The sequence below is a fragment of the Oryctolagus cuniculus genome, chromosome 10 (assembly GCF_964237555.1).
Source record: "Oryctolagus cuniculus chromosome 10, mOryCun1.1, whole genome shotgun sequence".
Lineage (NCBI taxonomy): Eukaryota > Metazoa > Chordata > Mammalia > Lagomorpha > Leporidae > Oryctolagus > Oryctolagus cuniculus.
The window spans coordinates 99,910,314-99,929,419 of NC_091441.1; the positions used below are offsets into that span (position 1 = coordinate 99,910,314).

Here is a 19,106-nt window from a genome sequence, read left to right on the forward strand (position 1 = left end):
TTCTGAATCAGGCAAAAAAGAAAACCGTTCTCAGTTTCTAGTCTGGAGCCTGTAATCCTAGATGAAGACCCTGGCCCTTAGCAGTGAACAGCTTGTGGCAGTCATTAGGGAAGCCTGTCCGTGTCTCAGCATGGCGATGGCGATGGCGGTGAGCCCCCTCCTTGAGATCAAGGGGAGGGAGAGAAGTCCTGCACTGGAGGTTGCTGCTCTGTCAGGAAGGGGCTTTGTCTCTGCCGAGCCCTTTTTATTCCCTCCCACTGCAGTTGGAGGCGTGGCGGAACACTGGAGGCCTAATGCAGGGATCACATAGGATTTCGGAGTGATAGTTTCATCCCACCCTACGCCACCCAGTGGTCCATTACTCGCTGTTGCCCTTAGAACTTGCCAGGAAAACTGCTCAACTTCTAACGCGGACTCTAGGCATATCTATCTTAGGACATATTCCTGTGATATGTGGAATTATGCATAGTCTTAGACGGGGAGAAAAACAGACGATGATCCGTTTTCCTGATGATGTAAGCTGGAGAAGGCCGTCTGTGTTACAGTAGACAGAGGGACAGTGCTGGGCTCTGCTCTCTTCCCTCACTCAGGCCTTGGTCTGAGACCTTTATGTAGTGATAGGCTCACATGTAACTTGAGAACTGGGAGAACTCTGTCTCTTGAAAAATATTCACAAAGGCACAAAATATTGTGCAGGTTGTTTCAAGGATTTACAGAACCCCTGAAACCCAGAGCTGGACTCCAGTTAAAGAAACCCTAAGGTCAGGGCTTTGACCCAGTGAGTGAGAATCTGCTTGGGAGGCCTGCATCCATATCACAGTGCCTGGGTTCGCGTCTCAGCTCTGCTTCTAATTTCAGCTTCCTGCTAATGCACACCCTGGGAGGCAGCAGAGTCAGCGTGGTGAGACAAGGATTACAGAGGCCATGAGTCAAGGAATGTGAGCAGCCTCTGGAAGTCCTTAAAGCCTTCGTAAAGGAATGCACCTCTGCCAACTCCCCAGTTTTAGCTCAGAGCCATTCCGACTTCTGAGCTCCTGAACTGTAGATAATTTGTGTCACCATGGAATTCTTGATAATTTGTGGCAGCCAACTCCCTTCTTGAAACTGGAAATGCCACACAAGTGAGAGAAAACAAGAACTATGAGGGGCAAGTGTTTAGCCTCGTGATTAGATGCCGGTAAAGACACCCACATGTCACATTGGAATACCGGGGATTGATCCCCAGCGTTGGTTCCTGATTGTGGCTTCTTGCTGAAACAGATCCTGATAGGCAGCAGGCGCTGGCTGAGGTACTTGGGTTCCTGCCACCCATGTGGGAGACCTGGATAGAGTTCTCTGCTCCTGGCTTTAGCCTGGCCCAGCCCCAGTCATGGTGGACATGTGAGGAATGACCAGCGGAGGGGAGCTCACTCTGTCTTTGTCTCTCAAAAGACACAAACACATAGATAAAACCGAGGTAACCCCCGGGGAGGCAGAAGGTAGTTGAATTCTAGTCTCTGAGTTGATGACCTTAGAGCAGAAGAGGGCTGGGTGTGCTGACCAGGGAAGACCATTTTAGTTGTGTCTTTTTGACTTCTCAGCATTGCTTTTCCCATCATTGCCACCCCCTGAGGCCTGATATTTCAGTGAAGGGACACACTTTTTGGAAAAGAGCAGAGCCTTATTGAGCTTTCCTGAAAGTTAAGAATCTCCTGGTACGGTGTAGCCAATGGGGAGTGAGCTCAGAGTGGGAATCTTGAGGCAGGTTTCCTTCCCCCCATACACAGTGTCATACATTGTTGTAGGTACTAGGCATCAATAATAAAGAAAATACAATCTCAAGGAATGGAAAACAGATGAATTTAAAAAAATGTGTCCTGTGATTTATTTCTAAGCACTGTAAGATAAAAATCATAGGTGAGAATTAGAAGTCTTGGGCTTGGGGAAGGGGGAGGGGGCAGATTTAAATGGAGTGATGCAGAAGCCCCCTGTGCTGTCTGTTGAATGCGGTCATGAAAGAGGTGAGGGCGTTGGCAGTGAGTGGGGTGCTTGTTGGGAATAGTAGCATGGTAAGCAGAAGTGACAGTGCCTGCTGAATCCTGAGGCGGAAGTAGGTCTGGTTGAAAGACCAGCAGGGCGTGGTTGTGGCTGGAGCCAGGAGGATGATAGGAATATGGGCAGGACCAGGCTTGGGAGGTGAGGAGGGAAGCCCCCCTGGTCCTTGTGAGCCAGAGCTGCTAGCTTTGCCTCTAGGGGAGTTGGGAAGGGTGCCATGAATGTAGGAGCAGTGCCATCCTGCTGGGGAACATCTCACAGGGAGCCAGAATGAGAAATTGACGAGTAGTGAGCGTAATGGAAAAGGACAGTTGGCAGCCTGAGCTCTTGGAGCAGAATCCATGCTCCTGGCAGTTTAACAGGAATATCCTGAAGAAAAAGAGGAAATGGGTACATAAAACAGGAACAAGAATATGCTTGGAAATAGTTCAGGGGCTGGATGGGCTGAGCAGCAGAATGGAATGAGTTGAATAACTAAAGATAGTGAAAGAGTTGGACTGTCAGAAAGACTTGCAGAAGGCTTCATGAAGGGATAACGATGTGGGAGATACGATTACGCGATGGAGTATGTCAATATATCAATGTTCATATACAGTCATATGAGTTGTTTCATGCCTTGGATACAATCTGAGAAATACATTGATTTTGTTACTGCTATCAGAGCTAGCGCACTTCTACAAGATGGCTGTAATGTTACTAAGAAGTATAATCATTTTTTTAGAAAAGATTATTTGAAAGGCAGTTAGAGAGAGACCTTCCATTTGCTGATGCACTCACCCAGATGGCCATAGTAGTCTGGGCTGGGGCAGGCTGAAGCCAAGAGCTTGGAACTCCGTTCTGGTTTCCCACATGTGTGGCAGGAGCCCAAGCACTGTTGCTTTCCCAGGTGCATTAGCTGGGAGCTGGAGTGGAAGTGGAGCGGCTAGGACTTGCATCCACGCTCGTGTGGGATGCCAGCATCACGTCCAGCAGCTTAACTCCTCGGTTCCACAGTACTGGCCCCCCTAAGTGATACATTGTGTGGGACCACTGTCAAGTCTGCAGTCTGTTCTTGACCAAATGTCTATATAAAGCAGCGCTTCACCATGTGTTGTCTGGAAGTGTCAAAATCCATTTAGTAGGGGTCTAAGAAATAGAGAGGAGGATGGGCCTGGGGAAGAAGAGGTTAAAAGAAAGAGGTACTGAGAATTTCTCAGAAATCACAAAAGATAAAAGATTTCAAATTTGAAGAGTGCCAAGCATGGTAGAAAAATTAAGGATACATCTAGACAGAAAGATGAAATTGAAACTAACAACAAAGATGAAGAGAAAATTGCCGTTTATTTTGAAAGAAAAAGTCACTTATAAAGGAATAAGAAGCAGAGTAATAGCAAACCTAAATAGGAACTGTAAATCTGGTAACTTTTCAGGCTCCAAAGGACTTTAGAAGTTTCTAGCCTGTTAAGCTATTAACTAAATGTAAAGATGAAGCCATTTTTACTTGGTGAGGTTTTCCGCTTCTCTTTGAAAACCTCTTGGAAGACGTTCCTGCTGGAGATACAAGGGTACAAGGGAGGGCTTTGGAAGAAAGAATTCTTCCTCAAGAAACAGCACTGCAGACTTCAGAGGCGGGAGTGTTTAATTTTAAATTAAGGACTTCTGTTTATTAGAGAGTAAAAAGGCAGACCACAGAGTGAAAGAAGATACTTAGATCCAGAATTTCAAAGAAACACAAGTCAAGAACAAGAGCCTGATAGAGAAAGAGGCACATGGAGATGGGCGTTGTGGCACACTGCTGCCGCCTGCGATGTTGGCATCCCATATGGGCATGGGTTCAAATTCTGGCTGCTCCACTTCCAGTCCAGCTCCCACTAATGTGCCTGGGAAAGCTGTGAAAGATGACCCAAGTCTTTGGGCCCCTGCACGTGTGGATGGGCTGCAATGGAGTTCCAGGCTCATTGCTTCAGCCTGGCCTGGCCCTGTCTGTTGTGGCCATTTGGGGAGTGAGCCAGCGGATGGAAAATCTGTCTCTGTTACTCTGCCTTTCAAATAAATAAGTATAACTTTCTTAAAGGAAACAAAAAAGGTAGAATTATATGCATATTCTACAACTCATCCACCCCACTCCTAGGGAAACCACCAAGATAAATACAGCCCATGTTCACTTAAAGGATGTTTGCGACAACATTGTATGTCATAGTCACAAACATCGGAACTAACTCAAATCTCCACCCTCGGATTAGATTTGATTACAGAGAGAGAATGACGTGTGTCCGCCCAGTGGACCTCCATACAGCAATGCATAGAATCCTTGTTGAGTCTTGTGGTCAATGTTGAATGACAGACACTGGACACAAAGCAGGTGTACTCTATGATTCTGTTGTTACAAAGCTTGATGTGCTTTGATGGGAAAGCTGCCCCCTACAATGTGAAGCAAGGAGCCAGGAGCTTCTTCCAGGTCTCCCACTTGGGTGCAGGGGCCCAAGGACTTGGGCCATCTTCTATTGCTCTCCCAGGCCACAGCAGAGAGCTGGATCGGAACCGGAGCATCTGGGACTCGAACTGGCCCCCATATTGGATGCTGGCTCTGCCAGCGGCGGCTTTGCCCACTACGTCAGCCCCAACACTGTCTTTCAAATTAATAAATTAATCTTTAAAAAAAGAATAAGAATTTTGGAGACAGGTAATGCAGTACTGTAGCAGCAGCTTCGTGCATGATTAGAAATGAGTTGCTTCGTCTTGTTGCTCTGTTGTGTGTGGTTTCTGCATCACAGGTGGCCACTTTATGGTCTAGTGACTGCTAGAGCTTCGGGAATTATACTTGTGAGCTGATAGCTGTGGTTGGGGAGTAGGACACAGATTTCCTTTAAAAAACATCTCCTGGGGCCGGCGCTGTGGCGTAGTGGGTAAAGCTGCCGCCTGCAGTGCTGGCATCCATATAGGCGCCAGTTCAAGTCCCAGCTGCTCTTCTTCCTATCCAGCTCTCTGCTACGGCCTGGGAAAGCAGTGGAAGACGGCGCAAATCCTTGGGCCCTGCACCCATGTGGGAGACCTGGAAGAAGCTCTTGGCTCCTGGCTTTGGATAGGTGCAGCTCCGGTCGTTGCGGCCATCTGGGGAGTGAACCAGCTTATGGAGGACCTCTCTTTCTCCCTCTCTCTCCCTGCCTCTGCCTCTCTTTCTCTGTGTAACTCTGTCAAATAAATAAAGAACGATTCGGGTCATCTTCTGCTTTCCCAGGTCATAGCAGAGATCTGATCAGAAGTGGAGCAGCCAGGGCTTGAACCGCTGCACCACAGCACTGGCCCCCTCCATGAGGTTTTAATCCCTATGCCAAACACTGTCCTGAAGAAAGGACTAGCCATCTTGAAGCAGGTAGCAAATTGCTGCACCTGCGAATGGTTAGTGGAAGGCAAGAAAGAAAGGAAAAAAAAAAAAAAAAAAACTAGTAAAAAATTAAAAATGTTTAAAAAGCATGAAGTAAGGAGTCTAAGCTAAGTGCACCTGTAAAATACAAATGTAGGTTTGTTAAGCTCACTCATCAGAAGACAAACTCTCAGGTCAGATTTTTGAAAAAAAAGTACATATTATCTGTAATATGTTATCTATCAAGGAAGATAGGAAGGTTAAAATGGGAGGAACACTGAGGTGGATGTTTAGCCTAGCCACGAAGTGCCTGGGTTCTGTACCCTGCCCTGGCTCCTGACTGTACATCCTGGGAAGCACTGGTGAGGGCTCCAGTGATTTTTTTTTTAAAGACTGACTTATTTATTTGAAAGGGGGGTGGTGAGAGGCAGAAGATCTTCCATCTGCTTGCTGAATCACCCAAATGGCCACAGCAGCCAGGGCTGGGCCAGGCTGAAGCCAGGAGCCAGGAGCTTCATCTGGGTCTCCCACATGAATGGCAGAGCCTTAAACACTTGGGCCATCTTCCCCTGCTTTCCCAGGCCATTAGCAGGCAGCTGGATGAGAAGTGGAGCGGCTGGGACACAAACTGGCGCCCATATGGGATATCCACATTTCAGGGCAGTGGTTTTACCCTGCCACACCACAATGCTGAGCCTTGTAACTAGGTTCTTTCCACCTTCATGGGGGTCATGGATTGTATTCCTGCCTTTAGCTCACTGCCTTTAGCAGGCAGTGTCAGATGCCGGAACGTGTGTTTCACTCTCCTGAGACTGCCATGGCTGCTCGGCCGTGGGGAGCAGACTTTGCTGCCACGGAGGTGGCGGGGACTCCTGTCATTGTGGATAGGTCTGAAGTGTGTGCTTGAGCTCCCGTGTGGTAGCAGCGTGCATGCTCTGCTCTCATGAGGGCTCGTTCTGTGGCTGCCTGAATTCTTGGGCTCCTTTGTGGTGTGAGGAAGAGACTGAGCAAGAAATGCACCTCTCAATTAAAGAGAGGACATTTCCCTATGGGAAGGAGAGGCTGGGGGCGTCCTCTTGCCCTCTCTTTTGCTGTGACTTCAGATTTGGGTAGAACCCAGTTCCTGACGCCTGCTTAGGCCCCCTGGATAATTTCCTGATGTCTGCCAGCTGCTGATGCGGACACAGGGTCATACGTTATCTTTGCTGCCATGTGCTTGCCTCTCAGGAAACCCTGGTTGTGATCATATCCCATTAGGTTGGACACTGTGCTAGGAAGATTCACTTTCTTTTGTAGGTTCTTAAACAGATTTTAAATAGAAGATCAATAAAATTGATTACAATTTCATTTGGGCAATTAGTGCTTGAATTAATATATGTGGAAATAGGAACAAATTTGAAATAAGGAGTTTGAAAGATACTGAAACATGAAACAGAAGTGTAATTTGTGTTTAGCAAATTTGAAGAAAAAAAGAAGAATGGCAAAGTGAAACCAAATTAACATTTTCCTGCTTTAATGTCTTTTTTTTTAAATTGATCTCTTTTTTTGTTTGTTTTTTTTTTTTTGTTACTTTTTTAAAGATTTATTTTATCTATTTGAAAAAGTTACAGAGAGAGGTAGAGACAGAGAGAGTGAGAGAGGTCCTCCATCCGCTGGTTCATTCCCCAAATGGCTGCAACAGCTGGAGCTGGGCCGATTCGAAGCCAGGAGCCAGGAGCTTCTTCCAGGTCTCCCAAATGGGTGCAGGCGCTCAAGGGCTTAGGTCATTTTCTGCTGCTTTCCCAGGTGCATTAGCAGGGAGCTGGATGGGAAGTGGAGCAGCTGGAACTAGAACCAGTGCTCACATGGGATGCCAGCGCTGAAGGCCTGGGCTTTAACCTGCTGCGGCACAGCACCAGCTGTTCCTGCTTTACTGTCTTTACAGCTAGCTTTTATTTTTCATCAAACATTTTTGAGGAAAGCCATCTCTTAGTGCCATTTTTCAATGCCTTTTACTAGTAACTTGAAAAGGTAGTGAGTTTATGAATAATAAATCAAACATGGATGCCTGTGGTTGTATCACAGTGAAAGATTCAGCATATGACCCTGTGCTCTACTGAGGCAGGAAGACCAAGTAATTGCTTCACTCTTCTCAAGCTTTTTGTAATTTATTTTTTCAAAATTTTTGCTTATTTTATTTTAGAGCCAGAGACACCTTCCATCTCCTGGTTCATTCCCCCAAATGCTCGGGATAGGGAACTTAATCCAAGTCTCCCAAGTATTTGAGCCATCACCTGCTGCCTCCCAGGGTGAGCATTCACAGGGAGACGGATTCAGAATTGGGAGTAGAGCAGAGCTGGACTCAAACCAGGACACTCTGATATGGGATGCGGATGTCTCAGGTCCAATTGGCTGGCCTTTTTTTTTTTTTTTTTCTGAATATTTATCTGAAAGGCAAAGTGACACACACATGTATACACGCTCATGTCTTCCATCTGCTGATTTACTCCCAAAATGACTGCAACAGCTAGGCCTGGGCTAGGTTAGGCTGAGGCTAGAAGCCAAACATTCCATCTGGGTCTCAAGGACTTAGGCCATCATCCACTGCCTCCCAGGTGCATTAGCATGGATCTGGGTTGGAATCTGCACATCCAAGTCTAGAATTGGTACTCTGATAGGGATGTGTGTCCCAAGTGGTAGCTTAACCCTCTGTGCCACAACAGCAGTCCCTACAATTTATTTTGACTGATTACAGAAAATGTTTACTTCTTGAAAAGGGACCTAAGCATAAAGTAGGGTTTACTTCTTGCAAAAAGTCAGTAGCATTGTTTCTGCTTCTCTTCCCTAGATCAAACACTGCGCCTAGCAGAAATTTTACTACCTCTCCAAAATCATCAGCAAGTCCCTATTCCTCAGTGTCTGCCTCTCCCATTGCAAATGGTGATAGCACTAACACCTCTGGGATGCACAGTTCCGGTGTCAGCAGGGGGTAAGAGCAGGCCCCTTTCCTTTTGCTTCCTTTTCCTGAGTCCTTCCCCGGCCTGTCCCTGGGGAGCTCACTGGCCGCTGCACTAAGCATAGGTGGGTGGGAGTTTCCCCGGAAGTGTGCTGCATGTGGCTTCTCAGTGCGTTTCCTACTGCCGTGCAGTGTCCTCCTGCTTCTGACTCCCGCTGCTTGTCTTCCTGCAGGCTGGGTCCTCCACACGGCTTCAGTCAGCAGTGGTCTCGGGTCCCTGCATTCGCGTCTGAGGGATGGGTTGATCTGGTGGGCAGAATACTTGGAGGGGACCGTTCCCGGCTGTGGGACAGCCAGGCCGGTTAGCCCTCTGGATGTCTGAGATCCTTCCTGCTAGCTTTTCAGGAACAGCTGCCATACACCATAGACAGGGCGGAAGATGAGAGTGTGGCACAAGTGTATGTGAACGCTCAGGCCCAGCCAGGGTCGGTGTGGCCTGCTGGGCGGTGGTCGCCCAGAGCTCTTGATCTTGGAAGCCAGAATGTTTTTCCCTGCGGTGATTTGGCATCAGCCTTCAAAGGGGTACAAAGTTAGCATTTGCCAAGCCTGAGAGAAAAACATTCAAATAACATCTTGCCCCTTCAGGTGCTTGCCACCTGCTAGCTTAACCTGTCACCCTGGGCTTGGAGAGCAGAGGCTGGAGGGGAGGAGGGAGAAGGTGCACCGTGCAGTTTCAACCAGACCTGAGTTTGAGAAGCCCCTGATGCCCTAAAAGGTGTCCTTAGGACGTGTGTGCAGAACTCACCTTCCCTGCTGGTCTGGTTGTGTTTTCCAGTGGATCTGGCTTCTCTGCTTCCTATAGTTGTCAGGAGCCTCCGTCGTCTCACGTACAGCCTGGCCTCTGCGGACTTGGAAACCTGGGAAACACCTGTTTCATGAACTCCGCTCTGCAGGTAGAGGGGAACACGGGCGTCTGCCCTGGGCTCGGGTGGGAGTGCGCTGCTGAGGTGCTGGGGGCCTCGCTCAGAGCTTCCCGCCCCTGTCTTGTCAGTGCCTCGGTGGTCTCCTGTTGGGCCCCTGCGGCTGGTTGGTGCAGAATGACTGCCTCAGTGTTTGCAGCCAGAGCATCGTGTTGATCAGTCTGTGTTTGATTTTACCAGTGTTTTGTTTGCCTTTTGTTGACCCTTCGGCTGTGATCTGCTTAGAAAATATTGGAGTACTTGCCTGCTTTGATTTCTTAAAGAATGAGGTGAACTTGGAGGAGTTGGGGCCGAGCTGAGTTACGCCCTGCTGACTGCCGCGTACCCGTTCTCTGAGGATAACTGCCCCACCCCCTTCCCTTCCTGGAGAAACTTCTAAATCTTCTCTCTGAAACCTCATCTATGCACTCATCAGATACTCGTTGGCTGCTTACTGCGTGAAACCCCACGCCAGACTAGGTTTCTAGGATTTAGGATCCAGCTGCAAAGTTAAGAGGGCACAGTCCTCAAGCCTGCCCTCACTTCTCAGACCAGCTGCATGTTTGAGGGTTCCCAAGACCACCTTCAGGTTTGATAATTTGCTGGGGTGCATAGAACTCATTTGAAGCTATTAATACTTATCATCAAAATCTGCCAAGGGAAGAAGAATCGGCAGAGCCCAGGAGGGTTCCAGATGCAGCGCTTCTTTGCTCTCCCCTGAGAATCAGGAATCATGCTCGTTACTTTCCTGGCATTGGTCTTAGTGACATGCACAGAGTGCTGCCCTCAGTGGAGCTCACCCAAGCTTCCTTGTTCAGAATGTTTTTGGAGGCTTCATTACATAAGCATGTTTGATTGCCCAGGTAGACTGATAGCATGTGACCCAAAGCCCTCACCCTATTGGTTGTTCTGGAGTGGCTGGGCCCTAACCTGTAGAGTGGATGTACTAGTATGATTAGTTATTCCTTCCTGAAATCATTTTTTTTCTTTTAAGATTTATTTATTTACTTGAAAGTCAGAATTACACAGAAAGAGGAGAGGCAGAGAGAGAGAGAGAGAGAGAGAGAGAAAATCTTCCATCTGCTGGTTCACTCCCCAAATGGCCGCAACGGCCGAAGCTGCGCTGATCCGAAGCCAGGAGCCAGGAGCTTCTTCTGGGTCTCCCACGCGGGTGCGGGCCCCAAGGACTTGGTTCATCTTCTACTGCTTTCCCAGACCATAGCAGAGAGCTGGATTGGAAGTGGAGCAGCCAGGTCTCAAACTGGCACCCATATAGGATGCCAGCACTTCAGGCCAGGGTGTTAACCCACTGCGCCACAGCACTGACCCCTCATCCAGTATGACTCAATGCCTTCCAGGCAAACAGAGACAGTCCTACCAGGCATAGTATTCCAGGGGCCTGTAGATGATTTCCCAGAAGCTAAGGGTGGGGCTGGTGCTATGGCATAGTGGGTAAAGCCACCGCCTGCAATGCCAGCATTCCAGATGGGCGCCAGTTTGAGTCCTAGCTGCTCCTCTTCCAATCCAGCTCTCTGCTATGGCCTGGGAAAGCAGTAGAAGATGGACCAAGTCCTTGGGCCCCTGCACCCATGTGGGAGACCCCACAGAAGCTTCTGGCTCTTGGCTTTGGATAGGCGCAGTTCTGGCCGTTGCGGTCAACTGGGGAGTGAACCAATGGATTGAAGACCTCTCTCTGCCTCTCCTTCTCTCTCTGTATAACTCTGAATTTCAAATAAATAAATAAGTCTTTCTTGAAAAAAAGCTAAGGGCAAAAGTCAGACATTCTCTTTCAGCAAGGCAAGACAAAATTATTTATTTATACATGGGAACTCTGGTGAATAAATCAGACTCTTTTTTGGTAAAGTGTTTATTTTATTTTATTTTATTATTTTATTTTATTTTATTTTATTTTATTTTATTTTATTTTATTTTATTTTATGAAAGAGCAACAGAATACAGGAAAAGACATGTTTTGATTCATTGGTTCAACTTTCTAAATGGCTGTCCCAGCCAGGACTATACCAGGCCAAAGCCAGAAGCCAGGAACTCCATCTGAGTCTCCCACATGGCTTGCAGGGACCAAAGTACTTGGACCATCTTGTGCTGCCTTCCCAAGTGTGTTAGTAGGAAGCTGGGTGGGAAGTGAACTAGCTTAAACTCAACCAGCACAGCAGTATGGGATGCTAGCATCACAGATGTGGCTTAACCTGCTGCACCGCAGTGCTGCCTCCTTCCAAGACCTAAAATCTAACTTAGAAGTTTTTGGGACTATAAGGGGAAGGATAAAAGATTTGTTTAAAAAAAAAAAAAAGGATTAGATAACTCTTGGGTTTGAAGGTTGATTTAAAAAAAAAAAAAAGATTTATTTATTTGAAAGGCAGAGTTAGAGTGAGCAAGACAGATCTTCCATTCACTGGTTTACTACCCAAATGGACGCATGCCTAGAGCTGGGCTGATCTAGAGCCAGGAGCTTCTGGGTCTCCCACATGTCTCTTGGGGCCCAGGAACCTGGGGTATCCTCCACGGCTTTCCCAAGTGCATTAGCAGGCAGCTGGATCCAAAGTGGAGCAGCTGGGACACAAACTGGTACCCACGTGAGATGCTGATGCCGCACGTGGTGACTCTACCCATTATACCACAGCACTGGCCTGGTTGAAAGTCTTTTTTTTGTTTTCCACTTGTGAAATTGCTTAGTGGTAAAGAAAAGAGATTTGTGATTTGGCTTTTCATGGATAAGTTTTCTCAACTTGCTCTTTCTGTCTTTTTAAGATTGATTTATTTGAAGCGCATAGTGATCTTCACTCCCCCAAGTGGCTGCAACAGCCAGGGCTGGGCCAGGCTGAAGCCAGGAACCTGGAACTCCATTCTGGTCTCCCATGCGGGTAACAGGGGCTGAGTACCTGGTCCATCATCTGTTATTTTCCCAGGCACATTAGCAGGGAGCTGGATCATAACCAGTGCTTCGTAGGGCATGGCAGTGTCAACAGGTGGCATGTTAACCCACTGTACCACAATGCTGGCCCTTTCTCAATTCTTTTTACCCTTAGTTTTCCTTGACTGTTGAGTAAGGGTGATAATAATGAGGAATTTTATAGCTCTGCATTGGAGTTTTATTGGATGAGTTAAGCTTCCATCACAGGATGCTAGAAACAGAACGTATGAAACCCAGTGGAAATGGGAGGAAAAGAACAGAAATTAAGGAAATACAAAGCAGATTTAAGTGCAACCAAACATGATTCTTTGAAAAAAAACTTAACACTGATAAACCCATAAGAAGACTGATCATCAGCCTGGCTTTGTGACTCAGTGGATTAAGCAGCCACCTACACCACCTGATCCCATATGGGCACCAGTTCGAGTCCTGGCTGCTCCACCTCAGATCTAGCTCCCTGCTAATGTTCCTGGGAAGGTAGCTGAAGACAGCCTACAGACGTGGTCCCCTGCTACAGGGGATCCCTGGATGGAGTTCTAGTCTCCTGACTTCAACCTCGCCCCTCTCCCACTGTTGTGACTATTTGGGGAATGAATCAGTGAACAAAAGATCTCTCTCATTCTGCCTTTCTAATAAATAAATCTTTTTTTTTTTTTTTTTTTGACAGGCAGAGTGGACAGTGAGAGAGACAGGGAGAAAGGTCTTCCTTTGCCGTTGGTTCACCCTCCAATGGCCGCCGCGGCCGGCGCTCTGCGACCAGTGCACCGCGCCGATCCGATGGCAGGAGCCAGGTACTTATCCTGGTCTCCCATGGGGTGCAGGGCCCAAGCACTTGGGCCATCCTCCACTGCACTCCCGGGCCACAGCAGAGAGCTGGCCTGGAAGAGGGGCAACCGGGACTAGAACCCGGTGTACCAGCGCCACAAGGCGGAGGATTAGCCTAGTGAGCCACGGCGCTGACCATAAATAAATCTTAAAAAGAAGACTGATCAGCAAGGAAAAAGAAAAAATACAAATGATAAATGTCAGGAATTAAGAAATGTATAAATCCTGTAGGTTTTAGAGGATGTGAAATCCTTTGTATGCTGTTAGAGAGCCTAGATGAGATGGACAGGTTGCCTTGGGAAGCACGCTTACATGCAGATGAAGAAATAGAACCTCTCAGTAGCCCTGAGTTTGCTTAAGAACTTATTTAGTAGTTAAAAGCCTTATAACGGCCGGCGCCGCGGCTCACTAGGCTAATCCTCCACCTTGTGGCGCCGGCACACCGGGTTCTAGTCCCAGTCGGGGCGCTGGATTCTGTCCCGGTTGCCCCTCTTCCAGGCCAGCTCTCTGCTGTGGCCAGGGAGTGCAGTGGAGGATGGCCCAAGTGCTTGGGCCCTGCACCCCATGGGAGACCAGGATAAGCACCTGGCTCCTGCCTTCAGATCAGCGTGGTGCGCTGGCCGCAGCGCATCAGCTGTGGCAGCCATTGGAACGTAAACCAACGGCAAAAGGAAGACCTTTCTCTCTGTCTCTCTCTCTCTCTCACTGTCCACTCTGTCTGTCAAAAAAAAAAAAAAAAAAAAAAAAAAAAGCCTTATAACACAGAAAATTCTTTTTCTGGATTTTGTGACTGATGTAGTCATAGACTTAAGGAAGAATGATAACAATCATATGCAAACTCCAGGGAGTAGAAAAAGAGAACAAGGCAACTCAGACCATTTTTCAAAGCAACTTACTCTGATACAAAGATCTGTTAAGGATCTGTTAAGGATTTTTCTTTTTTCCTTTTCAGTTTATTTGTGAGACAGGAGAGATAGATGGAGAAAGAGTTCCCAGCCACAGGTTCATTCCTCAAATGCCCACAACAGCTGGAGGGGCTGAAGCAGCTAGCTGGGAACTTAATCTAGACGTTGATGACCAGGACCAGTTGCTTTAGCGATTACCTCCCAGTATCCACATTAGCAGGGAGCTGGAATCAGGAGCTGGACCTGGGACTTGAAGCCAGGCATATCTATGTGGGATGCAGGCATCCTAACTAGCGTCTTAGCTGCTAGGCCAAATGCCTACCACTAGCACATTTCTTTCTAGATTTTTTTTTTTACTTATTCAAATTTTTTTATAAAAATTAAAATTGTAGATGATTATATCATGATAATAGACACAAATAACACAATTTTATGTATTTTTTTTAAAAGATTTATTTATTTATTTGAAGGTCAGAGTTAGAGAGGTCTTCCATTTGCTGGTTCATTCCCCAGATGGCCATGACAGCTGGGGTTGGGCCAGGCTGAAGCCAAGAGCCAAGAGCTTCTCCTGGGTCTCCCACATGAGTGACAGAGCACCAAGCACTTGGGTCCTCTTCTGCTGCTTTATCTAGGCCATTAGCAATGAACTGGGTTGGAAGTGGGGCAGCCAGAACACCAGTTGGCGCCCATGTGGGAAGCCTGAATCACACGTGGCAGCTTTACAACTGCTACAATGCAACACTGACCCCAACTTAATAACATTTTAGCAAATCAAATTCAGTGACACCTAAATAAAAGTGATAACATATAACCAAATGGTGTTTGCACCAAGAGAATTATATTGGTTTAACACCTGAAAAGTTAATCAGTGTCATATAGTAACAGAATAAAGTTGTATGCTTATCTTAACAGAGAAAAAGGTAGTACCAATATTTAATTTTTTATTTTTTTAAACTTAGATATTTTAAATATTTTCTTTAAAGATTTCTTTACTTATTTGAAATGCAGAGTTACAGAGAGACAGAGGCAGAGAGAGTGAGTTCTTCCATCTGCTGGTTCACTCCTCAGGTGGCAGCAACAGTCACAGCTGTGCTGATCTGAAGCCAGGAGCCAGGAGCTTCTTCTGCGTCTCCCATGTAGGTGCAGGGGCCCAAGGACTTGGGCCATCTTCTACTGCTTTCCCAGACCAAAGCAGAGAGCTGCATCAGAAGTGGAGCAGCCAGGACTCGACCTAGCGCCCATATGGAATGCTGGCACTGTAGATGGCAGCTTTACGTGCTACACCACAGTGCCTCCCCATCTATTTTTTGTTTTTTTAAAAATTTATCTTATTGGCTGGCGCCGTGGCTCACTAGGCTAATCCTCCGCCTTGTGTTGTTGGCACCCCGGGTTCAAGTCCCAGTTAGGGCACCGGATTCTGTCCCGGTTGCCCCTCTTCCAGGCCAGCTCTCTGCTGTGGCCCGGGAGTGCAGTGGAGGATGGCCCAAGTGCTTGGGCCCTGCACCCCATGGGAGACCAGGAGAAGCACCTGGCTCCTGCCTTCAGATTGGCACAGTGCGCCAGCCGCAGCACACTGCTGTGGCAGCCATTTGGGGGGTGAGCCAATGGAAGGAAGACCTTTCTCTCTGTCTCTCTCTCTCTCTCACTGTCTAACTCTACCTGACAAAAACAAAATTATTTTATTTACTTGAAAGAGTTAAAGAGAGGGGGAGAGAGGGAGTGGTAGGAAGAGAGAGAGAAAGAGAAGAAAGAGGTCTTCCATCTGCTGGTTCATTCCCCAGATGACAGCAGTGGCTAGGGCTGGGCCCGGCTGAGGCCAGAAGCCAGGAGCTTCTTTGGGGTCTCCCACGTGGGTGCAGGCTTGGGCCATCCTCTGCTGCTTTCCCAGGTGCATTAACAAGGAGCTTTCTTTTCTTTTCTTTTTCTTTTTTTTTTTTTTTTAATATATTTTTATTTTTTTGACAGGCAGAGTGGACAGTGAGAGAGAGAGAGAGACAGAGAGAAAGGTCTTCCTTTGCCGTTGGTTCACCCTCCAATGGCTGCCGTGGCCGGCACGCTGCAGCTGGCCCACCGAGCTGATCCGATGGCAGGAGCCAGGTACTTATCCTGGTCTCCCATGGGGTACAGGGCCCAAGCACTTGGGCCATCCTCCACTGCACTCCCTGGCCACAGCAGAGAGCTGGCCTGGAAGAGGGGCAACCGGGACAGAATCCGTCGCCCCAACCGGGACTAGAACCCGGTGTGCCAGCGCCGCAAGGTGGAGGATTAGCCTAGTGAGCCGCGGCGCTGGCAACAAGGAGCTTTCGAAATGGAACAGCTACGACTTGAGCCAGCGCTCGTATGGGATGCTAGCACTGCAGGTCCGGGCTTTCTCCCACTGTGCCACAATACTGGCCCCCAATGTTTAGTTTTGAATTTGAAAAGTTAAAATACTACTTACTGACCTCTGTACTATGCAGTTCTCCTGTTTTTTCCCCTCCTAATTTTTTGATTCTAGCGGGATATACTGTCTTTACCTTATTTATATTTTGGCTTTTTAGGAAATGCTGAAATTTCCCAGTCCTTTCTATTAAAAAAATCTTAAAAAATATTATCTTCCATTAAATAAAGACTTTTGCCCTCAGGTAGCTGATTTCAAAGATAAAGTCTCAGGCAGTTTGTGTGCGTTTCTCCAAGACCATGGCGCTCGGAGCTGTGGTGTGGTCCATCACTTTCATCTCCACCAGGCTGTGCCTCACTGCTGTGAGCCCTCAGAGAACCTGCCAAGGCTTCGTTTTGCTGGGGTTGATCTCGGCGGCGCTTTAGAGCTCGGTTCATCTTGCCTCCGCTCTCTGGGCAGAATGTCCACTCGGATCGTGTTCTCTTTCAGTGCCTGAGCAACACTGCACCGCTGACCGACTACTTTCTCAAAGATGAATACGAGGCTGAAATCAACAGAGACAACCCTCTTGGGATGAAGGGGGAGATTGCAGAGGCCTACGCGGAGCTCATTAAGCAGATGTGGTCGGGGAGGGACACTCACGTGGCACCTCGCATGTTCAAAGTATGTTGAGATCCGCCTTCCTTCTTCCTGTGCTGGGAGAGAGGTTTAGTGTTGTGATGAGCTATTCATTTAGTCGCGCTTTGGGATTCCGATTCAGCCCTGATGCTGTCCAACCCCTCTGTCCGCCGTCAGTCTCGGCGTCCTCGGTGCCTGTCCCTGGCTGCGGAGGCTCAGAAACTTCTGTGCTGGCGCCAGGCGGTTTTTTTTTTTTTTTTTTTTTTAATTTTTATTTTACTTAGAGAAATCAAGACAGAGGTCTTCATCCACTGGTTTATTCCCGAAATGACTATAGTAGCTAAGGTTGGGCCAGGCCAAACCGGGAGGTATCTTTTTTTTTTTTCCCAAAAGATTTTATTTATGTATTTGGAAGGCAGAATTAGAGAGAGAAAAGACTCAGAGAAATCTTCCATCTGCTGGCTCACTCCCCAAATGGCTGCAATGGCCAAGGCTGGGCCAGGTCGAAGCCAGGAACCAGGAGCTTCTTCCAGGTCTTCCGTGTGCATGCAGGGGCACAAGCACTTGGGCCATCTCTTGCTGCTTCCCCAGGCCATTAGCAGGAAGCTAGATCGGAAGTGCAGTAGCTGGGGTCTCAAACCAGCATCTGTATTAGATGTTGGCATCATGGGCGGCAGCTTTACCCGCTTTGCCACAGCACTGGCCCCGCACTGGCATCTTAATGATTGTACACAATAGTCGCCCCCCCCCCCCCATTCATTTATTGAGAGGAAGACAGAGTTTCCATTGGCTGATTGACCCCCACAAATGCCTGCAGTGGCCAGAGCATGGCTGGGGCAGTCCAGGGCCAGAGCCAGGGAACAACCCAGGCATTCCACTGTGGAACATGGACCATGGCCACGCTAACGAGTCGGCTAAGTGCACACTCCCACAGAACTATTTCTAATGACAGTTTCTCCTCTGACTTTGCTGCTGCTGCGTATAATTTGCCTTCTGATGCAGTTACTTTTGTTGTAGACCCAAGTGGGACGTTTTGCTCCTCAGTTTTCTGGCTACCAGCAGCAAGACTCTCAGGAGCTGTTAGCCTTTCTTCTAGATGGATTGCACGAAGATCTCAACCGGGTAAAGAAGAAGCCCTACCTGGAGCTGAAGGATGCCAACGGCCGGCCGGATGCGGTATGACCCTGTCTGTGATGTCTGAGCAGTAAAACCCAGGAAGGCGTGCAGGGCATTCTGGGTTTTGAGTGTTGGCACCAAGGCCCTGGTGTCTGTCACGGTTGCTAGTGACAAGGGTGTGGACTCTGGTTAAGAAATGCACGCCACATCAGAAAGGGACTAATCCACATTACTACTAACACTTCCTTATGGACGTCTTCAAATTAGAGTCTGTTTGCTTAGTTTTGCATTACTGAACCAGATTCTAGGACATCGTCAAAGCTGTAGTGTGGACCCTTGGGATTATTACTGCTCCCATTAAAGTTCATTCATGAGTATTAAAATTGTTTTTTTTTTTTTTTAATTTATTTATTTGAAAGAGTTACAGAGAGAGGTAGAGACAGAGGTCTTCCATCCGCTGGTTCACTCCCTAATGGCTGCAATGGCCGGAGCTGTGCTGATCCGAAACCAGGAGCTCAGGAGCTTCCTCCAGGTCTCCCAGGCGGGCGCAGGGGCCCAAGGACTTGGGCCATCTTCCACTGCTTTCCCAGGCCATAGCAGAGAGCTGGATCAGAAGTGGAGCAGCCGAGACTCCAGCCGGCACCCATGTGAGATGCCAGCACTTCAGGCTGTGGCTTTACCCGCTACGCCATGGCGCCAGCCCCTACAATTGGTTATTAATATTAAGTTTTGGGCATTTAAATATTGAATGTTCAGGCCGGCACCACAGCTCAATAGGCTAATCCTCTGCCTGCGGCGCCGGCACACCGGGTTCTAGTCCCAGTCAGGGTGCCGGATTCTGTCCCGGTTGCCCCTCTTCCAGGCCAACTCTCTGCTGTGGCCAGGGAGTGCAGTGGAGGATGGCCCAAGTGCTTGGGCCCTGCACCCACATAGGAGACCAGGAGAAGCACCTGGCTCCTGCCATTGGATCAGTGCGGTGCGCCGGCCGCAGCACACCAGCCACAGCGGCCATTGGAGGGTGAACCAACGGCAAAGGAAGACCTTTCTCTCTGTCTCTCT

At 48.1% G+C, this 19,106-nt stretch overlaps 1 protein-coding gene across 5 annotated transcripts in view; it reads left to right on the forward strand.

Moving 5' to 3' along the window:
* Positions 1-19,106, forward strand: part of USP4 (ubiquitin specific peptidase 4) — a 47,935-nt gene that overhangs the window by 10,808 nt on the left and 18,021 nt on the right. For 2 of the 5 annotated variants that reach the window (XR_011379532.1, XM_051851635.2), the window contains exons 7-10: positions 8,205-8,345; positions 9,148-9,265; positions 16,803-16,976; positions 17,949-18,107. Coding sequence is in view for 4 of the 5 variants with exons in the window: in XM_051851635.2 (XP_051707595.1) it covers positions 8,205-8,345; positions 9,148-9,265; positions 16,803-16,976; positions 17,949-18,107 (592 nt within the window). In the remaining variant the exon portion in view is untranslated. Of the gene's footprint in view, positions 1-858; positions 3,334-4,994; positions 5,236-8,204; positions 8,346-9,147; positions 9,266-16,802; positions 16,977-17,948; positions 18,108-19,106 lie in introns of those variants that run through there. The other 3 variants (XM_051851636.2, XM_051851638.2, XM_070050813.1) reach the window with 3 other exon arrangements.